At 39.2% G+C, this 25083-nt stretch overlaps 1 protein-coding gene across 2 annotated transcripts in view; it reads left to right on the top strand.

Moving 5' to 3' along the window:
* The window catches only part of PRMT3 (protein arginine methyltransferase 3), a 103332-nt gene that overhangs the window by 63314 nt on the left and 14935 nt on the right, over positions 1-25083 (top strand). Inside the window, exons 13-16 of one of the 2 annotated variants that reach the window (XR_012159379.2) lie at positions 4682-4768; positions 21200-21267; positions 21399-21449; positions 21647-21663. Coding sequence is in view for 1 of the 2 variants with exons in the window: in XM_073347844.2 (XP_073203945.2) it covers positions 4682-4768; positions 21399-21449; positions 21647-21734 (226 nt within the window). In the remaining variant the exon portion in view is untranslated. Of the gene's footprint in view, positions 1-4681; positions 4769-21199; positions 21268-21398; positions 21450-21646; positions 21735-25083 lie in introns of those variants that run through there. The other variant, XM_073347844.2, reaches the window with a different exon arrangement.

Here is a 25083-nt window from a genome sequence, read left to right as displayed (position 1 = left end):
AGACTGCTTGCCTCATTCAGTGCCCAGGAAGGATCTATCTTACTGAATAAACAGCTATTCAATATTTAATTCCATTCTCTTTATTCTGTGTGTTCCCATGTCTTATTTACTGCTCCAAGCCCTGCACTTAATACAGAATTAATTTCCTTTTGGGATTTTCTTTGCTGCGTTTTCTTGGGCTTTTCTTTGTTGTCATAATTTCTTGTTGTTTACAGACGTTATTGAATTTTTCAACATGCCTATGAGATGGTGGTGGTATTCCCATTTTACACATGGGAAACTGAGGTATAGTTTAAAGCTAAAATTGTCTACTGTCCACTAACTTTGGGTGCCCAGCTTGAGAAGCCTAGGGCTAGATTTTTTTTCAAAGTACTTAGCATTTTATAGCAATTCATAGGTCCAGAGCAGAGTTCCTGCTGATGCAGCAGAGTGCTCAGCACTTCTGCAGCTAAAACTCCAGGTGGCCACACAGTGGCCACCTATGAACATTTTGGTTCACGTGTGTCAGAGACTGGGATGTGGACAATCATGCCTAGTAATTGGAGCAGGAATCAGTAGCCAGGAATTGGAGCCCAGGGTCAGAGCTGGAGTCAGAGGCCAGATGCCAGCGTTGAAGGGTCAGAGCCAGATTACCAGTAGTGTGTCAAGGCAGGAGCAAGTTTGGGAACAAGCAGAAGCTGGTGTGGGAGCTATCACAGCTGCTGCTTCTGGGCTTGAGAGAGAGGCTGCTGAATCTTCCAACCAGTCAGGGAGTATAGCCAGTTAGGCTGCCTACTAGAGGCCAACTGCACTTGTTCAGTTGCCTGGAGACTGATTCTGCTGCAGTGCCTGATTCCCGACAGTGTTATTTGCCCAGTATCGCACAGGAACTCGTGCCAGACTCAGGGATAGAATCCAATTCTCCATGATAGCACTGAACTGCCTTAAGCATTAGACCCTCCTTTCTCTACCTGCCTTAATTCTGGCATTTCCTAACTTTAGAGTTCTTGTTTTTTGCAACCTAACATTCTTATATGTCAAGGTTCCTCCCCCACTCTGAACTCTAGGGTACAGATGTGGGGACCTGCATGAAAAACTCCTAAGCTTATCTTTACCAGCTTAGGTCAAAACTTCCCCAAGGTACAAAATATTCCACCCGTTGTCCTTGGACTGGCCGCTACCACCACCAAACTAATACTGGTTACTGGGGAAGAGCTGTTTGGACGCGTCCTTCCCCCCAAAATACTTCCCAAAACCTTGCACCCCACTTCCTGGACAAGGTTTGGTAAAAAGCCTCACCAATTTGCCTAGGTGACTACAGACCCAGACCCTTGGATCTTAAGAACAATGAACAATCCTCCCAACACTTGCACCCCCCCTTTCCTGGGAAATGTTGGATAAAAAGCCTCACCAATTTGCATAGGTGACCACAGACCCAAACCCTTGGATCTGAGAACAATGAAAAAACATTCAGTTTCTTACAAGAAGACTTTTAATAAAAATAGAAGTAAATAGAAATAAAGAAATCCCCCCTGTAAAATCAGGATGGTAGATATCTTTCAGGGTAATTAGATTCAAAACATAGAGAACCCCTCTAGGCAAAACCTTAAGTTACAAAAAAGATACACAGACAGAAATAGTTATTCTATTCAGCACAATTCTTTTCTCAGCCATTTAAAGAAATCATAATCTAATACATACCTAGCTAGATTACTTACTAAAAGTTCTAAGACTCCATTCCTGGTCTATCCCCGGCAGAAACCAGCATATAGACAGACGGAGACCCTTTGTTTCTCTCCCTCCTCCCAGCTTTTGAAAGTATCTTGTCTCCTCATTGGTCATTTTGGTCAGGTGCCAGCGAGGTTACCTTTAGCTTCTTAACCCTTTACAGGTGAGAGGAGCTTTCCCCTGGCCAGGAGGGATTTCAAAGGGGTTTACCCTTCCCTTTATATTTATGACACCTGGAGACTGGTTCTGCTGTAGTGCCTGATTCCTGACAGTGTGATTTGCCCAGTATCGCACAGGAACTCGTGCCAGACTCAGGGATAGAATCCAATTCTCCATGATAGCACTGAACTGCCTTAAGCATTAGACCCTCCTTTCTTACCTGCCTTAATTCTGGCATTTCCTAACTTTAGAGTTCTTGTTTTTTGCAACCTAACGTTCTTATAATGTAGTATTTTTTTTTATGTAGTTTCTTAACCTCTTATAACTACGTCCTGTAGAACCATTCTGACACCCACATGGGTCATTAGCAAGGTTAGGATCTTTAGATCTGCAACATGGGTCATCTGATACTTGGGCTAATGGAACAGCGGGTAACAATAGAAGGCTGTTCTCTTTTCTGAACCTGCCATAAAAGGGGGATTGAGACACGTTTTGCCAGTGAGTTTCACAGTTATTTGTTAGACAGTAGAGGAATATTGAGGCTTGAGGAATATTGGGTTCAATTTTAGATTTTCTAGGAGAGTGTTCTCTAGTGGTTTTAGACCTGCTCTTGTCCTTCTTCCTGTTCCTGCCCTTCTTCTTACTGTTCTCAGACCTTCTCTGATCTTGCTTATGTCTCCTCAATTCCTGTTCCTATCCTCACCCATCTGCGCTCCAGTGTGGTTGTTTGCTCCTTCTCCTCCTCTTCTTCCCACCACCAGCTGCGGGGGCGGAGGGGGAAGGGGCATTGATAGCACAGGTGAGGCTATCACTTCACTCTCCGTTCTTGTGCTTGGCACCACCCCACAGCTGAGGAGCTGTGTCAGAAAGGCCAGCTTTGCCCCTGCAACCTAAGGTGGAGCTTGCTCTGTGAGGATGGTGCAGTTTGGTCAGTGCTAGGAATCTGTGGGAATACATCATGCTCAATGCAGACAGAATCTTTGGAGAATTTAGCTGCTGAGCTCCAGCAAGTCTCTGTGAGATTTATTCCAAGGCTTATAATTTTGGCATATTTGGGTGAATTTTTACATGGTTAACAAAAGGCATATCCTTGATACAAAGGCCACCCCCTACCAAATTTCGTGCTCCAAAGGATGGTGGTGCTGGTGCTTTTTATTGAAACCACTGAACCAATGTTTAACATGGACAAATCAGACTTAAGCAGACACCTGTTATGGAAAATTTCAGCCTGAGCAGTCTTTTAGGCTAAGTCATAACTGAAAACAGGGTCTTTTAATAGGTAGTGTCTTAACTGAAGGTGTTGCTCCTTACTCTACCTATAATATAGCACTAACGCTATTTCTGTCATATGACTAAACACACTAGTCTTAAAGTTAAATATGTATTTATTCTATCAAATAGTGCAGTAAGCTCTTTTTAATATATACCTTTAGGGACAATCATTGTCTGAGCTGTATAAGAAGGCCAAGGTATCTGTTCATAAAATAGGCCTGTCATCATACAATTCCAATATAATGCTTACACTCTTTTACAGTTTAAATTTATTCTTTTTACATATTTTTTAGTAACAATAATATCTTTCAAATAAATCCATAAATCTTGAGCTCCTTTGTTGCTTGTGCAATGAGCACTAAGAAGTAGTAAAATTAATGAGGGAAGCAAGAAGGACATTACAGGTAAACAATTTTAATCAGTAACTGTTCCACATAATAAATGGATTTAAAATATCTAGGAAATTATAAAAATGTTCCTATTCATCATAAGATTATTAAAGGAAAAAGTTTAGTACACTTTCCTCACATTAGCTGTTTCATTAATTTTGAGTATTGCCTATTAGAATTGTGCTCAGAAAAATATTCTGTAAAGGGCGTACAGCATCGAGAAATGTTTGAGCATTACCCTGATGTTCAGCTAAACTGTGGAAGAGTATAGGCATTAGAAGTGTACTCTTTTTAAACTCAGTAAAATGTTCAGTTATCCTTCATTCTTAGCTAAAATGTGCTGGCCATGCTGCACAGATTTTGAATTTGCTGTAAGTAAGCAAAACAAAAGAATCCGTACAGTACAAAAATGTGCAGTGTGAGGTATTTTCTGAGCTATGACAAGATTGAATATGTAATGAGGCTCTGTTGATAATGGTACTGAGTTTTCTTACTAGTTTCAAATTTTTAACCCACAGTATGCATACAGCATAACAGGTAGCTACAACGCAGGTTCCCCAATTGGCCTTGTCAGTATTCCTCAACTGTAACATGGAGGACTGTCTTTTCAAGGTTTGGAGAGTAGAAGTCTCCGTGGTTAACCATTCTTTTCTGCTGAACCTGCCAACGTTGGTGCCAGTTAATATTAATAAGCTCTTTGAGATATGGGCAAATGTCCATGGGAAGCTAGACTGAAACCAACAACTCATTCAGCTTAAGCTACTGTTGGCCAAGACATCCAAATGGGTATAGTCTACGTCTCTACCAGCCTTAACAAGACTTCAACCAATGGTGAAAGGCTCCATATCACAACTTCTATTTAGTGTCTTTCTTTATGTTAAGTTTAAATGTTTGGGAATGATGGTTATAGACAGATATTTGTGGGTTGCACAAATATTGCTTAATTATATTATAAAACAGTTCTAGGTTTTTTAGAAAATTCCAATATGTAGCATTGTTTACTCTCTCCCACTGAGGAGTTGAATCAGTAGTGTACTATGAGTTGTCTTTTTTTTTTTTTTTTTTTTTAAGGGAGGGTGTAGTAAGTTCATCTGAGTTGTATATTTAATTCTGATTAAACTGTTTATTGTCAAATTTGTTTCCCTTTTTGATAGTGTATAGACTGTCTCACAACATCCATTCCAGATCTGGAGTTTTCATCAGATTTCACTTTAATTATTACTGAAAACACTGTGTGTACGGTAAGGCAACTTATTCTTTCTAACATTGTCCTTGATTGGCAGGCCAGTGCATTCATTAAAGTGCTGATAATAAATGAATGTAACTATTGCCATTAACAGTTCATCTGTGCATTTACAGAGGTGTGAAACTGGTCCTTTAAATAGATTAATGCATTTTTTAGCTGTTACTATTTGGGTATCCATTATTAGTGGAGTCTGAAAGGACTGCCAAGATTCCATACATACGGTTTTCACAAGATGGTGCGTGAGAGGGAGGTACAGTGTTGGCTTTTTCACTGAAAGTTTTGTTACTTTTCACCTACATTGCACCTGTTTTGTCTGCATTTAGCTTTAAACAATTGCTGATTGCACTCAGGCACTGGAGTAGCTAGAGAATATAATGCTGTAAAATATCAAACCTTTTCTAAACTCCTATGTCTGTACATAGCTGTTTGTACTACTTTTGTGTATCATCCCGAGTCATGAGATATACCTAATTAATTTATTGTGCATCTTAAGAGGCACCTTACAAGGCTGTAGAAAACATGTACATGTAATCAGACAATTTAATATATACACTCCATGTGCAGAATTAAGGTTGTTAAAATTGAATTTCCTATCTCTTGGGGCTTATCACATCAACCTTAATGTTTTCTTATAGTTATTTAATCATTTGTTATGGCACCATTAGTGAGGGCCATTGCTCTTGTGCTGGGTGCTTTCAGTAGAAATATTTCTGTGGGCTTGTGTTCACAGCAAGTTAAGTGAGCTGCAAGCCAACATGTGAATCTACAACACACTTTCTTGCCATTCATTAACTTGCCATGTGGACCCGCTATGGCGCACTAACAGTTCCGTAATTGCCGTAGTGTGCCGTACTGTTGGAAGGGTGTACATCAAAGCATGCTATGGAACTTCTACCCTGCCATAGCAGGGTCCACATGACGAGTTAGTTCACGGCAAGCTAATGAGCTGTAGATTCACATACTGGCTTGCTGCACACTAAACTTGCTGTGTAGACAAGCCCTTTTTAAAGTACAGAAGTACTTTAAATGTTCAGAAGTACAATGCAAAACTATAGATCAAATATACAGGCATAGCCATCTGTCACAGGCACTGTGCACGTAAGTGGAATTATTTTTAATGCCTGATTTCTTATTTAAATGTGTATTTCAAATGCAGCCTTGCAAAATTATCATGAAAAGATTTAAGTTCAAGCGCAAAATCTACCAGACCAGCTATTACCATGATGGAGACAATAGTGGCTTAGGGGGAAAATCTAGTGAAATTTTACTTAAAATTACCCTGGGAAAGCAGGTGCACACAATTTTGTAAAGTTTCCTTAATATGTAACTGCTTGTTAAATGTATACCATAAAAATAAGTAGGAAAGTGTGAATTGCTTTAGTGATGTTACATTTTGAATTTCCTGTCTTCTGTGTACCTGATTTCTCAATTAAAATAGCATTTTTATGCATTTTTTCCAATTAATGTGTATTAGAACAAAAGGGTGAACTTTATTAATAGGCTGTTGTAATAGGTGCTGAAGGCACAGTCCTGGAGCGTGCTGTGCATCTTAAACTCAAATTGATTTTGGTGGGAGTTGTAGATGCCTGCTATCTTGCAGCAAGTGCTCAGTATGTCACAGAATTTAGGACAGAAAGAGACAAACCGAATGTGTAAACAGTAATGTGAAAGGACAGCAGCCTAGTGTACGTGTTAAATTCTATTGCTGCAAGAAAATGATGTGCATTTCTTCTGACATAAGCAGTCACAGATTGGGCAAAAGGATATGTATAGCCATATAATAAATATAGAATTCAAAAACTCACATTAATGTAATGTTAAAATCGAGAAATTAGCTACACAAGTCAGGAAATCTTAAAATCTAACCACTTCCTAGCACTCTGCGTGTACCTCCCAATAATGCTATTGGCCGTGTGTGTCAAGAGGAGTAAAAATATGCATTGTTGGGTGTTTCTCCATGTTTAGTAAATTGAAATGTTGTGATTAACATTGTGCTCTTGTTTATTGAATGTGTGTCAAGCAAAGTGAAATGTGCAAATTCTAAGTGCAATTCTGTTATATGCATAAACATTTCATAATAAAATGTTAAATATTGCCTAATTAAAAACTTGAAAACATTTTATTTTTTAATTGTGACAAAATGATTTCTTGACCTTGTAACCAAATAAAAATGCTGGTGTAGGGTGAGACTGATTTTTTTGCTCTTCTTTGAATAATTATGATCAGTTAGAGAACCCCACGTGGTCTTTGTCGTCCTGTATTGTTTGATAGAGCAAAAAAGGATATTGGTTAAAATATTACTTTCCTCTAATACTGGACCTTTACAAAATCTTCTTCTATTGTTGTGCAACTCTTTTAAGGTAATGTAGGTTAGGTGTTGATTTAAGTTTTGAAGCTTTGTGAGCTCTTGTGGTTTGTTTCTGGAATTTTCTGATTAACACAGGTCTTAAAAAACCAAGTAGAAATCTCTCAAGTATTTTGCACTTAATCATGTCGGATTATTGACATTTTATGAGTGGAATTTCCACTCCTTTTATGATGGAGTGTGGAGGTTTAGTTAGAGGCTGACAGTCCATCTGTCACATCAGGCTGCCTAACCTTGCAGTAAATGAACAATAAAAGTCCATATTTGTATTGAGAATTTTTGAGGTACAGTTCTGTGCTTTGAAAACAGCATTACAAGACTTTCCTTGAATGCATCAGCTTCTGTGTTTTTAATATGCTATTTTATATTTTACACTATAGGAAGAAAATCTAAAAGCTTTTTATGTATCTGACAAAAGTTCTGATAAAAGAAAATGATGTACGTACCTGCTCTGACTTTCGTGTTCTTTAACATAAAAATGACACTGTACTTTGTTGTATGCAGTGTTGTTGTAACTGTCGGTCTGAGGATATCAGAGAAACAAGGTGGGTGGGGTAATAACTTTTATTGGATCAACTTCTGTTGGTGAGAGAGACAAGCTTTTGAGCTTACACAGAACTCTTCTTCAGGTCTGGGAAATTGACTAGCTAAATACTAGGTGGAAGAGATTGTTTAGCATAAGTAGATGACACATATTTCAAAGGGCCATGCAAGACGAGGTGGCCTGTTAATAGGCCTCCAGTCACAGCGAGGAAAGGAGAGGACGGGGGAGTAGTTGTGGGTCGAGTGTTAATGGGTTATAGATTGTTGTAATAAGCCATAAATCCAGTGGCTCTGTTCAGTCCATGCTTTTTAGTGTCTGGCAAAGTTGTGGCTGTGACATGGTACAGTCTAGACTAGTGAGTAGCTGTGCCCTCTATCCTGGGGTGCCCTTTCCACTGTTCTGCTGCTGTAGCTGCCCGTCAGGACTGCTCACAAACAGCCTATGGCATGTAAGGACTAGTCTACGCTGGCAATGCTAAAGTGCTGCCACAGCAAAGCTTTCATGTGCCTTGTGCGGTTGCAGTGCAGCTCTGGGGGAGAGCTCGCCCAGCGCTCTGAAAAAACGACCTCCACGAAGGGCTTAGCTACCAGTGCTGGTGCGCTGTCTACCCTGGCGCTTTACAGCGCTGAAACTTGCTGCGCTCAGGGGGGTGTTTTTTCACGCCCCTGCGTGAGAAAGTTGCGGTGCTATAAATTGCCACTGTAGACAAGCCCTAAGTTACTCCCAGCTATGTCCGGGTGCACTTGTAGCCTGCCAGTCACGCCTAAGCACTCTCTAGCCTGAATTACATTGCAGGGTGACCCCAAAACACTCCCAGTCCCAGATTTTCCCCCAGAAATGTATGTTTTGTACTGCCTAGCCCAGGGGTCGGCAACCTTTCAGAAGTGGTGTGCGGAGTCTTCATTTATTCACTCTAATTTAAGGTTTCGCATGCCAGTAATACATTTTAACGTTTTTAGAAGGTCTCTTTCTATAAGTCTATAATATATAACTAAACTATTGTGGTATGTAAAGTAAATAAGGTTTTTAAAATATTTAAGAAGCTTCATTTAAAATTAAATTAAAATGCAGAGCCCCCCCGACCGGTGGCCAGGACCCGGGCAGTGTGAGTGCCGCTGAAAATCAGCTCACGTGCCACCTTTGGCACATGTACCATAGGTTGCCTACCCCTGGCCTAGGCCTTTCTTAGATAATACAAGCATATATAAAGTCCATCGTTTTTATTAATAGCAATAATATGCACAAATCTTACCTCAAGTGGAGTTTCCCAAACGTTTCTATTCAAAGACACTGGTTTAGATAAACTTGTTTTATTGTTAAAATCTCTTTGCAGTTAATTAAAGTGAATACAAGTAATGCTGAATAAAAGGCAGAAATGGTTACAAGACAGATAAAGATAAAAAGCCACTGGTGCCTAACTTAACTTGAGTTTAACATGTTTTGTTAAGTTTTTCTCACCACATGCTCTCAAGACTTTTACTGGCCAAACTCCTTAGGCTAGGACTACTCCTTCTGTGTAATGGCTGCTTCCTTTATTCCTTCTGGTTCAGTGAATTGATGGACAGAGAGAGAGAAGGGGGTGGGGGTCCATTGGGGTGTCTGCCGCTTCTTTATATAGTTCTGTCTTCCGTTTGAGAACCATTTCCAGCTGGGAGCATAGCACCAGGCAGACTTTTCTTCCTGCCATTCAATAGCCACTTAGCAGGTAATGGCCCATTGACCTTGTTTACACCTGGTTTGGCCACTCCCCAGACTTCGAACATGTTTTAGTAACATCATACAATGGAATCTTATAACTTTACATACAATGTTGCTGCACATATTTTACCAGGACAGTAATGACCAGCAAATTGAGTTCTCAAATGATCCCCTCAAAAGGCATACTTTTTACAAAGACTATTACAATAGCTCATTTTTTTGAAAGTGTTCTGCAGGTTTCCTTTGAGGATGTGGACTGATAGCTCAGATACAGAGAGATCACTTTGTGATGAGGTGGTATTTGTCTTTTTTCATTTTCCTGTGTGTGTTCATTCACGAGCATAGTGATTGTCTGGTTTCACTCGCATAGCTGCTATTGGGGCACTTGTACCTCACTCTGTGCGCTACCACATGCTGATATAGGCATGTGTTGGACCCATGCATCTTGAAAAGTGTGTTGGGGGGTGTTGATCATAATAGCGGTGGAGATATCTGCTGATTTTGCATCTGTTGTCCTGGTAGGCTTCTGTGCTACTTTGAGGTACTGTATCCTAGTCTGTTAAGAGCTTGCTGCTGATCTTGGAGAGATTAGGGCATAGTTTGGAGTCCAGAAGAGGTGGTTCAGGAAAGATTTCTTTCAGAATGGGGTCCCCATCGCATATGGATTGTAGGTGTTGGATACCCTACATTGGTTCAAGTGTTCAGTGTTAGGTGACAACTAGGAGTGCAGTTGGAGGGGGTTTTATTTCTGTAGTGAAGCAGGTTCTCTCTGGCTATTTTGGTGGTCCATTCCGTAATTTATTTATTAAATAAATATGATAAATTCATGCTGAATCCTCTATCAAAAACTTGGCATCAAAGGCTGAGTTTCTATATAAAGAGAATTGCGGGTGGTGTGGGGGGGGTCTAACTTTTGAGATCAGGCTTTATCGATGTAGCACAGTAGGTCAGGCTCAGTAACTTAGGAGACTATATCATTTTCAAGAGACATGGGGCAGGTCTACACTAGAAATTTACATTGGTGCAGCTGCACGCTGTAGCACGTCTGGTGAAGATGCTCTAAGGTGACGGGAGAGAGCTCTCCCATTGGCTTAACTCGATCTCCATGAAAGGCTGTAGCTATATTGACAGGAGAAGCTCTCCCACCAACATAGTGCTGTCTATACTGGCGCTTAGGTCAGTATCGCTGCATCACTCGGGAGCGGATTATTCACACCCCTGAGTGACGTAGTTATACCAAAGTTATTTTGAAGTGTAGACCAAGAATTTAAGATCCAGTCTCTTTGAATTAGGCATATTTGAAATTTTTTCCCAGGCTGACCTTAAATAATCAGTTTAATTTATTGACTACAGTTAGTCCCTCTGTTTTAATAAATCATTTAGTTATAAATGGGAAACATTGTTTTAAGAGAAGTTTATCTATCCCAAACATTTAAGGTTGTTTTGTTTAATAAAAATACATTTTATATGCTGAAATTTTATAATTAAATTCCAGTTACCATTCTGTTGCAGCTTGACACAAATCATGAGCAAAAAGTTAATTATCTAGTAAATATATCAATGTATCATTCACCATTCACTAACATACTAAAAATGTACAGTTTATAAGAATCTGAAAATATTAAGCTATATAGTTGCTTAAATAAATACCTGTCCTCCTAGGTAGCAAAAAATGTACCAACTGTAGTGTAAAGGCTCTATTTAGTTGTAAATCAACATATTTTAGTGATATATCAGCCAATGAGAATGTGCCTTTCATTAGAAAATAACTGAAATACAAATGGAGAAGTTGATTAAAATTGATTTAAATCACAGCTTTCCACTTAGTGATTTTAAATCGGTCCACGTTGCCTTTAGTTGACTGGTATGTCAATCGAAATATAATCAGTCTTGCACTTCATCCACTGCAAGTGTTACTGAAATCTGATTTGAGGTGTATTCTAGAGGATTGATCCATCCTTCCTTCTAGAAGTTACTATTTTACTCCACAGTCCCTTGCTTCCAGAAGCCCAAGAGCCCAGGCACTTCATTAATTTCTGTCAGCAAAACTGGCACACCAGTGTTTATTTTATGAGTACCTTATAAAAGCAACTAAATGCAGTACACGTGGATGTTTTTTGCATTAAGTGTAATGGAGCTGACTGGGCCATGAGAGAAACACTGAAGTTGAGCAATGGGGACAGTGAGCTGTGGAGGCAAAACTGAAATAGATGTCAGAAAAGTAACCCATTATTAAATGCAACATTGCTGAAACTGATTAACTTCATTTATTTGGGGGCTGGGGTAGAAGATTTCAGTAACACTAACTTTTTTTTATTTCCGCCTTATACTTTTAATAAGATATTTCAGATAGTTAAGTAATGCAGATTAATGGAGAGACTTAGGGAATGTATCAACTACAATTAAACACCTGTGTTAGCTGACTTGGGCTCCTGGGACTCAAGCCGCAGAGCTATAAAACTGCAGTCTTGATGTTGAGGCTTGAGCTGGGATTTGGGGATCCTCCCCCACTAAAGCTTAGGGTTAGTAGAACTCAAGATAGGAGATCCTAGGTTTGTTAACCTAGGGCTTGAGCGTCTACACTCATTTATAACCACAGATTAGGAATTGTTGAACCCAGGTTCCCAACCTGGGGCTGCAGCATCAACACTGAGTTATGCAGGTACGAGTCCAACCACCCATATCCCAGACTTTCTAGCGTCCTCCCCAAATGTAGCTGCTTTAGCTTTTTGTTCGTGGTGTGGTGTAGGAAAACTTGACTGTCCAGGGGACAAAGAAAGTCAGCCCACGGGATTGTGGAATACTTTTGATAGACTCCCAGAGCATGGGTTCAGTGGGGCTGCATCTACACTGCAAAGCAATATGGCTTGAACGCTAGGTTCCAACTTGACTCAGGCTTGGACCGTCCATCCCCATAGGGTCCTGGGACTCTCGGTCTGAGCCTTGGGTTAGCACAATTTACGTGGAGATGGAAGCGAAGGTAAGTTTTGAGCTTGAGTTTGATCTCTGGGTTTACAATGCAGTGTAGACATACCCTTAATGTCACCCTGTTTAATGTGCAGTGTTTATGGATCAGCTACTACTCCAACTGATCCTGTGAATTTTTTTATCCTATAATATCCACGAAAAAGAACTGATTTTTTTTGTTTCTTTAAATAGTCATGTTTCTTAATATTATTCTTCAATTGTTCAAACAATTAAACACATTTTTGCAGAGTTTTTGGGAAGCGTTTTTCATTTGACTTGGGAAATATGTGAAGGTTAAGTCAAATTAAATGTTTAAAATTGACCATAAACTTATTATTTAATATTTGATGTATCTGGATCTTCATCTTCAAAGCTCTTCGAAAGCATACATTTTCAAGCCTCTACTCTGGCAAAGTTTTCTCTTTCCATTGTTTTCTCTTCATTTCTTCCAATTAAATCTCTTAGAGGATTAAGCTTTTGCTTTCTTGGCATCACCTTGATTTTTAAATTCTGCTCTCAAACCCTCTGAAAATTCTCTGAGAGCGCAAAACAGTCTCAAGCTGATCATAATGAATCAGTTCTAAATGCTTTTGGTGCAGATTAACCTAATTTCAACCTCACAAAATTAATCTGCTTAAAAAAACCCCTAATTATCTTAAAAAGCACCTTTCCTGTTAGAGAACTAAGTTTGTCCTTGCAGATGTTAATGAGACATTTGGCTGAAATCAGTCAATAGATTCTGTTAGGAAAATATGCCGTCAATTGAATTTGAAAGTTCAGTGTTTGCTATTAATTTTATGCGAGTTTTGAGATTAAAATATAATGGTTTATTACCCTCAGATCAATTGATGGACTTTCTCTTTTGTTTGAATGCTTCCCCCATGATCCTGTCAAGGTTGTTTGGTTCTTTCCTTGCTGAATGGCAATGTCCCATGGGAGGAAAATGGCAGTGTCTGTTCATTACTCCCAGGAGAAGTTGTCAAAGAGCAGGTTATGCATTTTTATTGAAAGGGGATGGACAACGGTAAAATGAATAGGAGGACATTATTGATATACTAAAATCTCAGTGATTTAAAATACAAATTCAGTTAATTTTGATTAAAGTAATTTTAATCAAAGGATAGTTGTATTTATAAAAAAATTAGAATTTTGAGCAATGTCAGTTTCTGCACTTAAGAACTCATTTGCCAGTTACAATAAGAGGTATTTGAATACATACGTGTTAATTTGAACCATAATCATATTATTGAATATCTTCAGACTCAGGTTGGAAACCCAAGCCTTCCTTAGTGTGTATCAACGTCAAACACATTCTAGAATCCACTTTTTATTTTAAATTCAGTAATTTATGCATTGCTATAGCATACTATTAAAAATGACTTATCTTCATAATCAGTTTGTGCCAAGAAGACTATACAATAGGGCATCTCAAGATCTGTATTCTTTTTTACAGAAATAGTTTTTAAAATATCTGTTGTATTTCTGAGATATGTAGTAACTTTCTCTGCTGCATGGATTACAAGCATTCCATCTCCATGCTTGGATAAACTCCATCAAAAGCACATTATCCTCCTACTTCTGTGGCCAGCTGCCTAATTGTATCTGCTATAGCCACACGCTGTTGGAACGTGATACCAGTGATGAGCAAAAATGATAAATTACTCCCTGCAGGTGATAGTGATGATGATAATTTTTAATTTCCTTGTTCCTTAAGTGAATTGGTAAGGTTGTCTTTACCACTTCTCATGGGGTCTCAAGCAGTCTTATTTGTGTAGATCAGATGAGATTCTGTATATTTGCAAGGCAATTTTCTTTACAGAAAGACTTGCTATAATATATTTGAATCAAAATCCAATTGTTTTCATTTCAGCTCACTAATCATAAAATAAGACTAAGTGTAAATGTAAGAACTATTCATTGGATATTTAATTGCTGCAACATAAGCCATGTGTTAGCTTTTTTGTATCTTAATATTTGTGGTGACTTTACATGCATTATTTGAGTGAAAATTACCTACTTGTCCCTATGGCAATTCATTAAAATATCTGTAGTTTGTGACAAATATTTGTTCTTGTAATTTGTGCTGGAAGGGTTCAGATTATGATTTCTTTCTGAAGCTGTATTTGCAGTCTCCAAATTGAGCAGTGTTTAGGATGCTAATACCTGTTTTTATAAATATAGGTTATTTACACATTTAGTGTAATTTAGAGTTTAAGCAAACTATCCTGGCTATGTTATGTTGCAGTGACCATATTTTGTTTATAGATTAAAGATCACATTTGCTGTTTGAGGAGGTTTCACTTTTACTTTCCTGTAGCTGATTGAAATGATGCTGACCGCTGTGAAATGCTGTTTTGCCAGTCAGTTATGAATAGTACTTTGCTTCTTAATTAACCTGGCTGCTTTAGCTTTGAGATGGCTTTAATCTTTTTCTTAGCATTTTTTTGTCCTGACAAGATATTTTTGGCAAACAAGAAGCAGAATAATTTTGCTGCTGCGTTTCCTAACATACAGAACCCTTTCAAAGCTCATGGCAGGCTACAGCTTCAGTTATTTATTACCAGTCTAGAAGGCATTGTTTTCAGTTTCCTAGTGCGTATTGTTCAGAGACTAATACTTGAATGCCTCTTCCAGAGAAATGCTAAAGTTCATGGTGATTAGTCCTCAAGGGAACTATAGATGGGCTGTCAAAGGTGAAGTAACAAGGTAGTAAAATTGCAACAGAAGAAATTAGCTAGAAATATTTGACAAAAGAGTGGAGGACTGTTACTGTTTGATTACCTCAGCTTTTTCCCAACCTTGTTAGATAACGTTCACACGTTTATAGCTAGTCTCTGAACTGTTTTAAAAACTAAGAGCTAGAAAATGAACAGTAAAAGTGATTTGGGAATTACTATTTTTATCTTCTTTGGCACAAATTCTGCTTCTGCTCCCCTGGCAGCAGCTCTGTTGAAGACTGACCCTGTGGCAACCTGAATGGGGTGACTGAGTATGAGTGGGAAGGACAGTCAGAGGATCTGCTGCTCCTCCAATGTCCAGCAGTTGCTGTTTTAGTTACTGGGCTGAGCCTCTAAAGTAGCTCTACCGGCTTGCCAAGATGTGTCCATCACACTTGTCCTTTCTGCCCATCTGTGCAATGCTCAGCTACTTCATGCTTGGCATTGAGCAGAGAATTAGGGCATTAGTAGTTTTCATGTAAAATCTGCTTAGTGACAAGTGTGCACCCTATCCTCCAGCACTAAAGACTCAACATGAAATCAGAAACTTTTATTTCTGTCATCCAGGTAGCTTTCCATCAAAGTCAGTGGGAACTGCACACAACCTGGCCCTCTGTCAGAAAAATGGAGCGGGTGTGACTTGGAAATAGACTGTAAGCAGATAGTTGAATTAGAAAGTGCCAATTTTACATGGTCCAATCTCCTGTATGTAACTGCACTTTATGGATACAAATACTGCAGATGAGAATCCTAACCTACATCTCTAATTCCTCTTGTTTTTTTTCAGATATCTGGTATATAATGTTAAATAACATTGCTGCCATCTGATGAAGTGAGCTGTAGCTCACGAAAGCTTATGCTCTAATAAATTGGTTAGTCTCTAAGGTGCCACAAGTACTCCTTTTCTTATTGCTGCCATGGTTACAGAATCTGTCAACTCCTACTAGTGGCTGATAACCTCTAGATGAAAATTATATGCATAAAATTAGGACAATGTTGGTTTTCTTCCTGTAGCTGTTTTGGGGCCAACGCCCAATTCTGATTTGGTGATTTCATCCAACATACATTCTTTGACCTGCTAATAAGATGGGGAAAGGTTTTGGGAAACTTGGATAATTACACTGATTTATTTGTGACTGTAGTTCTCAATAGAACACAACAGGCCTTCAGTATTTATGTAACAGCACAGAAAGTTGTATATTTCAAGGGAGAGAGGTCTTTTTCAAAATCTCAACCTTACCTGCTAGCTGTTAAAAAGCTGTAAGTGGGGAAACCTGAGGAAAACATGTGGACACGCACTTTATTTTTTTTTTAAGTTCTTAGAAATATATTGTGAGAGGGAAAACTGTTCTGGAAAGAGCCTGAGAAAATGAATATTGTGTTCTTATTTATAAAAAATTATAATACTTGGCATATATGCTACTAAGGTTGGAACAATGCTTTTGGTTTTAGAACTTAAATTGTACATCATTGTTCATAAGAGGGATTTTGATCTTTGCAAGTTTGTGCTTAATTGTTTTGAAGGGTTGCCTAAAATGTTTGAACATTTAGCAACGTCTGTTCTATCAATTAAATAGATTTTAAGAGTAGGCTTTGTGTTCTGAGCCTTTTAGGAATATGTTAGTAAATACCTTTATTTTATGTCCTGTAGACAGGAGGTTAAATGTCAGTCTGAGAACATGTTATAAGTGCAGGGAGTTCTTGTTCAGTGTTCATTTAGATCAGTGTTAAAATGTTAAATAGTGTTTTCAGTAACTAAGACTTACATTCCAGTTGGGAGTCTACTCCACTGAATGATTTTGTAGTCTTGGCATGATTTCAGTAATGCAGCTTTCAGAATTAAAAGTAATTAGTTATATTAACTGAGTTTAGTGAGTCTGATTTTATTGCATAAGTAATAAAAAGAGGCAAACGTCGTTCTGAATGTTACTGTGTGTATGGCTCAGTGGTGAAGGAAAGGATGAAAAAAGGAAATCAACAGTGGGAAAACATAGCTAACTGTTGGAGTATAAGGAGTATCTCACCACTGTGTTATGATCTTCATTTGTGGACTCAACTAAGCAACTGTAGCCTCTCCCGAATCATTCTTGGGTGACTTCTGTTTGAGTGTCAAAAATCAATTATACTGCCGGTCATGTTGAGTCTTGCTTCATGGCAGTCAACATATGCTTCCTACATCAATGGTTTTGTAGTCTCAACAGAAGGTTATTATGAAAACTCGCTTAACAATTCATACTGTTTCTCTTGGCATATTTAACGTGTTAATATGCTAATATGTTTTGATTTATTGATCTTTTAAAATGTATTAAGATCTATTCAATGAAGACGTCCTAAAAGGAAAAAGATGTGTCCTACTTTAGGAAAACAAACTTCATGGGTAGGTGATTCTCATAGTCACTAGCTAAGTGACTTATTTGGCCAGTTGACAGTATTTTTCTAAAAACAAGCTGTTATTAAACCTGAGATTGACAGAAATTAGGGTTGTCAAGCGATTAAAAAAATTAATTGCAATTAATCACACTGTTAACAATAGAATACCATTTATTTAAATATTTTTGGATGTTTTCTACATTTTCAAGTATATTAATTTCAATTACAACAAGATATTTACATGCCAGAAACGCTCAAGATTCATATGTCCCTTCATGTTTAAGCCACCATTCCAGAGGATATGCGTCCATGCTGATGATAGGTTCTGCTTGATAAAGATCCAAAGCAGTGTGGACCGACACATGTTCATTTTCGTCATCTGAGTCAGATGTCACCAGTAAAAGGCTGATTTTCTTTTTTGGTGGTTCAGGCTCTGTAGTTTCCTCATCGGAGTGTTGCTCTTTTAAGACTGCCGAAAGCATGCTCCATACCCCATCCCTCTCAGATTTTGGAAGGCACTTCAGATTCTTAAATCTTGGGTCAAGTGCTGTAGCTATCTTTAGAAATATCACATTGGTGCCTTCTTTGCTTTTTGTCAAATCTGCTTTGAAAGTGTTCTTAAAATGATCAGCATGCTGGGTCATCATCTGAGACTGCTATAAAGTGAAATATATGGCAGAATGTTTGCAACTCAACTTGGATTTTTTTTCTGGTGTTTTCCCTTTGTCAGTTTGGTTGTGTTAATATAAGTTTATGCGTACTTAAAGGTAGCAAAAGTCATTTGTTCACAGTATTTAAAGGGACACTGAAGAAGACTGATAATAGAAGCCTCTTGGGCTCTGCACTGTGAGGCTTCCAGAGAAATGAATAACACCTCAGAGAAAATGATAGTGCCGTATCCCTGTCCTGTTCCACAGGCATGTCAACAATACCTCATCATCAGTAGTATCTGTCTAGTAGTCCAGAAAGAATTTGCATGACTCAGTAGACCTTTGTCCATTCTAAAGAGATTGTGGATTAATAAAAGCAGTTTGACAGAGGTCAAGATAATCTGAGGACTCCAGGCCTTGACAAAACATTGTGGATCTTCCAAGGAAAAGATCAATTAGAGACCAGCCTATAATCTAGCTGCGATTCTCAACATGGAGTGATGGCCCTTGAGAAACTGAACAATCACTGCTTTGAGAGGCTGGCATTTATACCTCCTGAAGGGAGTCATTGACAGTGTGTCTCCTTGATGTGGTTTCCCTTCCAAGAGGAATATTTGCCCAAATGGGAGCTTAAAGCTCTCCAAGAATTTCTAGACTGCCATTAGTTGAAAATCAAATAAGATGGCTAGACGTAGATGGATCCATCTTAAGAGATGCCATATTCTCCATTTATTACTTGGTCTATTCAAGTTTTAGTCTGGAGAGGGGAAACATGAGATTGCGCAGTGATGAAATATTTCACGTACATGATACCCATTTCTACCAGTCACATGTTTTGTCTTCTAGAAGATACTTAAGTGTGTTCTTCCACACAGCCCATTTCTTTGAGTCAGTACTGAAAGCATAATGCTTGATTTATGATTTATGTAATCACTTTCATAGCAAGAGACTGATATTCTAACTAGACATTAAGTAAAAGGTAAAATGCTGGGCTGTGAGTAGGAAACTTCTTTCAGACACAAATATTTATAACAAAAGCAAGTTAGTTGCACTAGGGAGGAATGTGATTTGAAACAATGAACTAGCCTTCATGTGGAGTCCTGCTTGAATGTACCAGAAGAGACATGAGGGAAATCTCTATTCGATATCTTAGTGGGTGGAGATTCCCCAGCTGCCAGCCTGACAATCTTACACAATAGACTCTTTATAGGTCTCAGCATCTTGTTTCTGAGGCTGACTCTTGGACTGTGTATCTATAGCCTGCCTTGAGGACACATTTGTCAAGCATTTTTACATTACTTTCTTAATAGAAGATGATGGGAAACAAGTCTGGGAGGAGGGGGGTGGAAGGTGCATTACATTGTCCATCATTTTTTAGCAGCCTCCTCTTTATTGGGATGGGTTTACTTTTCCCTTTGGATCACTGAGGCTTCTTGAACTCTTTTTCCTCTGTGAAAGCAAGACACTTTAATTTTTAAAGAAAAAAAATTACTGGTCTCTTAAGCTGCTTTTGGTGTAAATATTCGTTCTTCTTTTTCTGTGGAAAGTCCTCCTTTAAGGTCTAATCTTGATGTAGTTTTTTTAATTGGGTATTGTAACGGGGTGCACTCACCTCTCGTGACCTCCCCCTTGGCCAAGTGCATGTGTCTGTGCTCTCGCTCTCTGAGTATCCCTGCTCTGGGATAGAGCAGTGCCCCAGGGCTCCCTTCCTGGAGACAATGTCTCCGCCCTCTTCGGCTTCCTGGCTACAGCTCTCCAGCTGGGCCACTATAGTTCAGTTCCCCCTCTGGGGTGCCTCGATGTCCAGGCCACTAGCCACTGGGGGGTGGGAGGGATCCCAGAGACCCTGTAAATAGCAGTCATCTGCTGTATCCCTTTAACTATGCCAAACATAATTCCCTGGGCCACTTCCCCACAGCCCGATGCCATCTTCACCCTTACCTCAGGGCCTTGTCCTAATGGAGTCCCAGCAACCAGCTCAGGGCTCCTTCTCGCTCTCCCCGGCTTCTGTCAGTGCTGCCCCATCCAGGGTTCTATAGCTCCGTCAGCCAGCCACATACCATCCATGCTTAGCAAGGAACTGAACTCCTTCTGGCCCAGCAGCTCTTCTTATACTAGGCTGCTGGGCCCTGATTAGCTGTCCCCCACACAGCCACTCTAGGCAGCTTTGACGACCCTCTGCACTGCCCTTTTTTGGGGAGGAGAGTTTCGTGGTGTCCTTCCTGCTGGGGTACAGTGAGCAGCTGTGGAGCCACTGCATAGACACTAGCTGCTGAAGTAGTCCATGTGGGACACTTCAGAAACTCCTTTTCCTTACCGCTGTATGTGATAGGAGATGAGAGACCCTGTGCTGGCTCTGCCCTGCCCTCCATGCACAGGGAGTGTGTGTAGAATAGGCTCCATGTCATTCAGGTGGAGGGAGGAAGAGAAGGAGAAACACCCCATCCACAGCCCCTCTTTGTGTATAATTGCACCATAGATGCATGTTATAGCAGCCACAGAAGAGAGAGCTGGATTTACCCATTTATGTGTGTGTACCTAAAGAAATTACTGTTGTAATATTAAATTAAGCTTGAATAAAGACTGGGAGTGGATGAGTCATTACACTAGCTAAAAACTATTTCCCCATGCTAATTTTCCCCCTACTGTTACTCACACCTTCTTGTCAACTGTTTGAAATAGGCCATCCTCATTATCACTTCAAAAGTTTTTTTTTTCCTGCTGATAATAGCCCATCTTAATTGTTTGGTCTCGTTAAGAGTTGGTATGGCAACCCCCATTTTTTCATTGTGTGTGTGTGTATTTATATTTTTATATAATCTTGCTACTGTATTTTCCACTCTATGCATCTGATGAAGTGGGCTTTAGCCCACAAAAGCTTATGCTCAAATAAATTTGTTAGTCTCTAAGGTGCCACAAGTACTCCTCGTTCTTTTTGCTTAAGAGAGTCTGTCAATAATATGTCTGTTTTTTTCTGAAAGTACAGACTTCTTGTTTAGACTGAAGTGACTCGTCACTTCAGTTGTAAAACAAAGTTTATGGTATGCTTGGAAGCAATAGAAATATAAGTCTATGAATTAATTCAAGAATTGTCTCCATCTATTCTGCATTATAGGCTTTCCAGTAAAGTTCAAATACTGTGAATATCTGAATTACCCCTGAAGAAAAATGGAAATGATCTATGTAAGGGAAGAAATTACCTTTTCTGCTTAAAAAAAGAATATTTTGCTCATAGAAAATGTACAGAATAATGGGTGTCACTATTATTGTACTTAATATTCCCTGTTCATATTTGTTTTTTCCTTTTATTATAGGCGGTTGCTGGCTACTTCGATATATTTTTTGAGAGGAACTGCCACAACAGTGTGAGTACTGGGGGTTGTATGTTCAAAATTAATTATGTCAAATGTATTGTACTTTTTCAGTTTGTCGCCTCAAGGTGTTTGAGAGCAAGCCTATTTTGCTGTTGCAAGCATTTGAAGTGTGTTTTGTGTAATAGATTAATGTAGCATGATATTAAAAATGTTGTACTTCATCAGATTTTTGAACTCTGTCAATTCAGGTCATGTTCTCGACGGGTCCCCGGTGTACCAAAACACACTGGAAACAAACAGTGTTTCTTCTGGAGAACCCTATTTCTGTAAAAACAGGTATGCTTTTTTCTTTTTTCTTCTTTTTTTCAATGTAATATAGCTTTTGATGTGACAGTGCTATCTGTATGTTACAGGTGACTGTTAAATTATATCTGAAAACGCTTTTAATGGTGATACCAGCTTTTGAAAATGATCATTTGGAAGTTCCTTTTTACAATAAGCAGGGAACTAGAAAATGTATCTATTCATGTTTTTATTCTGCTTCTATAACTGTAGTCTGGCTTTGTTTTTTAAAAAAATTGCCCATATTTCAACAGCTACAGATTTTGTTTGTTTTTTCTTTTCTGTAGCAGAGTAATATAAAACTAGGTTATTGCAGTATTTTGTGTTGTGTTTATCAATCTTATAAATGTTTTTTAAAATGTGACAGTTGGACCCATTTGTTTAAATTCCCAATTGTTTAAATTTATTTAAATTGTTTAAATTTAAATAAATTGTCAAATTATGTATAGTTTTCTTGAATGCCACTGCAAAAGTATGCTTAAATTAATATATCAAATCAGTGGCTACATGTTTTGCTGTTGCTCTTAAATTATGAGTGTCGCAATGCCTAAGTCCTTTTGTGGATCTAGCCCAGCATCTTTTGCTATCTATCGGGATGGAACAAAACTCTAAAGTAAAATTTCATCTGAGAACATTGGAATTAAATAGTACTAATGAAAATATTAAAGTAGTATTTTGGTATATCTTGAAACATTGTACGGATATTAATCTTGAAAAACATCTGTGGCTAAGTAGTTTAATATTACCCCCCATTTTACAGCGAGGGGAACTGAGGAACAAGTGAATTGCCTAAAGGCACAATGTTAATCTGTGGGAGATCTAGGATTAGGATTCAGGAACTCCTGGCTGCTCTTCTTATGCCCAGTCCACTGGGACAAACTTCTCCCTCTTGTTGTTGGTGGTATCAATCTTTTTTTTTTTTTAAGAGTTTTACAGCCAAAGTAGTCAAAAATAATTTTTACTGAGCTATAAGTCTGAACTGAAGTTGCCATCACCATCTTGTGAATTAAGAATGCTTATACCCTCACATTCAGTCATCATGAAGACTGTTTGTATACTAGTAGTGCCTAGGGATCAAGCAAGAATGGGACCAAGAATGTGCTAGTCACTGTATAAAAGCAGAGTAATATGTGTTCCCTGCTCCACACCAGACAGATAAATATGGGGGAGGGGGGAAGGAACAGAACACACAAGAAGAGTGAATATGCGATGGCTGCAACCATTTTGTTCCATGACTGAGGGAATTATGTTTAGTTAGGTAATAGTCTAAACTGAAAAACAAGGGAAGAGACAGGCCAGAAAGAAGAGTGTGGAGAGAAAGCAGCGTAGGGCATGACCGCCGGTGTGAGGTAAGGCTGAGGTGAAGAGTTTGAGGGAGGGCGCCAACAGCCAATTAGTTCCAGGCAGAGAATGCCTACTTTAAACTTGAAAGTAGAAAATGCTTTGATGATAGAGTCCGTTGCCTGCTTAAACTGCTTCTGCATCTGCTCCTCCTTGTGTCAGTCTCTGTCTGGCTCCTCCATCCGATTTCTTTCCCAAAGGCCACATAGGTCCTAGTGCCCCAGAGGAAGGCCTCTACAGGTGGGAGGGTTTCCCTAGCTGGGTGCCATTTTCTCCCCCTGCATCCTCAGTGAAGTAGTACCAGCTTCAGGTAAACACATGCTTTGCAGGAATCGGCAATCCTACTTTCTACAGGAGTAAAGACTGTTAATACTAATGTTCAAGCACAAGGACTCATTCTGCTACTTTGATACTTAATGTTTGTGCAGTGTTTTAAAGGCAGAAATCACAGTGCAAGTGCCCAGTATGTTTGCAGCTTACCTGAGAGCATATTGATGCTCCAGCAGTTGGGATCTAACTGTTCGTAGTCCTCCTAATTCTCATTTTCGTATTCTTACCATTGTAACTACTTAGGTTCCTCCATTAATCTCCAAAAATCGTTTTGCTCCATACCTATCTCTAGAACCCTAGGGTTCAGTAACCTCTCAGCTAACCTACCACAACTTCCTTTTCACCTCCATTCTTTCAGTCCTTTCTCAATGCTGCTGCTTAATTCTTCCTCTTGCCACTTTGACTCGGTTGGTTCCCTTCACTGGCTTTCGCTCTCCCTTTGTCAGACATCAGTTTCTCATGCTTGTCTGTGCACAGCTACACTCCTGCCTATTTCTCCGCTCTCGTTTCTGTCTTCTACTTCTCCCAGTGCTTATGCTCCTCACAGACCAATAGCTCTAGCTCCTCTTCCGTGCCATTTTCCATACATTCTTTTCACCTGCTGTGATAGGTGAGCCCACTCTCAGCATTTAGATCAAAATGTTTTTTTTTGTTTTTTAAATGGATCCTCTCAATGAGAATGCACTGAAGAAATAAGTATAAAAGATCAGATAGTGCAAATGTGGTTTATTTGGCGACTTTATCCTCTCCTGGTCATCCAGTGGGTTTTTAACTGTGTTTATCTAACAAATGTCTACATTCCTTGGACAAGAATTGTATCCTTTCTTTCAAACATTCCAGTACTCAGCAAAAATGTTGATAATGGTGGAATTATCAGTGCTCCTAGTAGGCTTTGGAAATATCTAGTGAATAGGTATGACTCTAGATTTAAACCAGTCTGAGTCTTGTACAGCTGTGGGCATAATGGTGGCCAGATACAAGCGTTAAACAATACAAAATTGGAGAAAGGGGAAAAGGTAATGTCAGCATTGAATAGATTGAACAGCCTCCCAATTGCTACATGCTTTTCAAAGGCAGCTGCCCATACCCTGTCAGGCATAGTCTTATCAGTTCCATACCAGAGATGTCATCTCCCTGATTCCAGATGTGACCTTTCAGAGGATTTCAGGGAGATGCTTAAGTTCTAGGACTTTAGGAAGATGGTTAAAGACTTTAATATTAGTGTTGAGTTCTGTTCCTTCCTTTTGGTTCAGTGAGTGGTTCAAAATTCTGCAGCCAGTGGGAAGGTAGACCTACTTGTTCCCTATTTGTTCTAAATGATAAATTATGTACCCTTGGTGACACTTGCTTTCTATATTTTATTTGGTAAGGGTGCTTGAAAGATGTTATGACAGTTATAGAAAAAGTAAATAATGTTATTCCTTATAGCAATGGTCCCCAAATGTTTCAGCCCCATTCCGCCCCCCACCCACCGCTCCGGGACTAGAGTGGCACCATGGCTCCAGAGGAGAGAAGAAGACACAGACAGGAGTAAAGGGGCCGAGGCTGGGGCCACAGCTGGGGGAGGGGTGGGGCCAGGAGCAGAGCCAGGCCCCCAAACATTCCTCCACACCCCCCCTAGTGTGGCGTGCCTCACAGTTTGGGGATGTCTACATTATAGTGACTCTGAAAG

The sequence above is a fragment of the Lepidochelys kempii genome, chromosome 6 (assembly GCF_965140285.1).
Source record: "Lepidochelys kempii isolate rLepKem1 chromosome 6, rLepKem1.hap1, whole genome shotgun sequence".
NCBI classification, from domain to species: domain Eukaryota; kingdom Metazoa; phylum Chordata; order Testudines; family Cheloniidae; genus Lepidochelys; species Lepidochelys kempii.
The sequence above is the reverse complement of the archived record's forward strand: the minus strand, read 5'-3'. Positions and strand labels throughout refer to the sequence as shown.